Source organism: Salvelinus fontinalis, chromosome 10 (assembly GCF_029448725.1).
Source record: "Salvelinus fontinalis isolate EN_2023a chromosome 10, ASM2944872v1, whole genome shotgun sequence".
Taxonomy (NCBI): Eukaryota; Metazoa; Chordata; class Actinopteri; order Salmoniformes; family Salmonidae; genus Salvelinus; species Salvelinus fontinalis.
In genome coordinates this window covers 50,255,770-50,257,494 of record NC_074674.1, presented here as the reverse complement: position 1 = coordinate 50,257,494, position 1,725 = coordinate 50,255,770, and the positions used below count along the sequence as shown (strand labels likewise).

General features: G+C 48.1%; 1 protein-coding gene across 1 annotated transcript; it reads right to left on the bottom strand.

Annotated features, from left to right (window-relative positions):
- Positions 1 to 316: 316 nt before the first annotated feature.
- On the bottom strand, positions 317 to 766 carry LOC129863325 (keratin-associated protein 4-5-like). The gene has a single exon (XM_055935215.1). The coding sequence runs from the start codon at positions 764 to 766 to the stop codon at positions 317 to 319; it is 450 nt and encodes a 149-aa protein (XP_055791190.1).
- Positions 767 to 1,725: the final 959 nt, after the last annotated feature.

The window sequence follows — 1,725 nt, the reverse complement described above, 5'->3', positions numbered from 1 at the left end:
TAGTCAGGAAACATGTAGTCAGGGCACATGTAGTCAGGACACATGTAGTCAGGACACATGTAGTCAGGCCACATGTAGTCAGGGCACATGTAGTCAGGGCACATGTAGTCAGGACACATGTCAGAATGTAGTCAGGCCACATGTAGTCAGAACACATGTAGTCAGGACACATGTAGTCAGGGCACATGTAGTCAGGGCACATGTAGTCAGGACACATGTAGTCAGGGCACATGTCAGAATGTAGTCAGGGCACATGTAGTCAGGGCACATGTAGTCAGGACACATGTAGTCAGGGCACATGTAGTCAGGACACATGTCAGAATGTAGTCAGGCGACATGTAGTCAGGACGCATGTAGTCAGGACACATGTAGTCAGGACACATGTCAGAATGTAGTCAGGGCACATGTAGTCAGGACACATGTAGTCAGGACACATGTAGTCAGGGCACATGTAGTCAGGGCACATGTAGTCAGGACACATGTAGTCAGGACACATGTAGTCAGGACACATGTAGTCAGGACACATGTAGTCAGGGCACATGTAGTCAGGGCACATGTAGTCAGGACACATGTAGTCAGGGCACATGTAGTCAGGACACATGTAGTCAGGACACATGTAGTCAGGGCACATGTAGTCAGGACACATGTAGTCAGGACACATGTAGTCAGGGCACATGTAGTCAGGGCACATGTAGTCAGGACACATGTAGTCAGGGCACATGTAGTCAGGAAACATGTAGTCAGGACACATGTAGTCAGGACACATGTCAGAATGTAGTCAGGGCACATGTAGTCAGGACACATGTAGTCAGGACACATGTAGTCAGGGCACATGTAGTCAGGGCACATGTAGTCAGGACACATGTAGTCAGGACACATGTAGTCAGGACACATGTAGTCAGGACACATGTAGTCAGGGCACATGTAGTCAGGGCACATGTAGTCAGGACACATGTAGTCAGGAAACATGTAGTCAGGAAACATGTAGTCAGGACACATGTAGTCAGGACACATGTAGTCAGGGCACATGTAGTCAGGACACATGTAGTCAGGACACATGTAGTCAGGGCACATGTAGTCAGGGCACATGTAGTCAGGTCACATGTAGTCAGGAAACATGTAGTCAGGACACATGTCAGAATGTAGTCAGGACACATGTAGTCAGGGCACATGTAGTCAGGGCACATGTAGTCAGGACACATGTAGTCAGGACACATGTAGTCAGGACACATGTAGTCAGGGCACATGTAGTCAGGGCACATGTAGTCAGGACACATGTAGTCAGGTCACATGTAGTCAGGTCACATGTAGTCAGGACACATGTCAGAATGTAGTCAGGACACATGTAGTCAGGGCACATTTAGTCAGGACACATGTAGTCAGGACACATGTAGTCAGGGCACATGTAGTCAGGACACATGTCAGAATGTAGTCAGAACACATGTAGTCAGGACACATGTAGTCAGGACACATGTAGTCAGGAAACATGTAGTCAGGACACATGTAGTCAGGGCACATGTAGTCAGGGCACATGTAGTCAGGACACATGTAGTCAGGACACATGTCAGAATGTAGTCAGGCCACATGTAGTCAGGACACATGTAGTCAGGGCACATGTAGTCAGGACACATGTAGTCAGGACACATGTAGTCAGGGCACATGTAGTCAGGACACATGTCAGAATGTAGTCAGAACACATGTAGTCAGGACACATGTAGTCAGGAC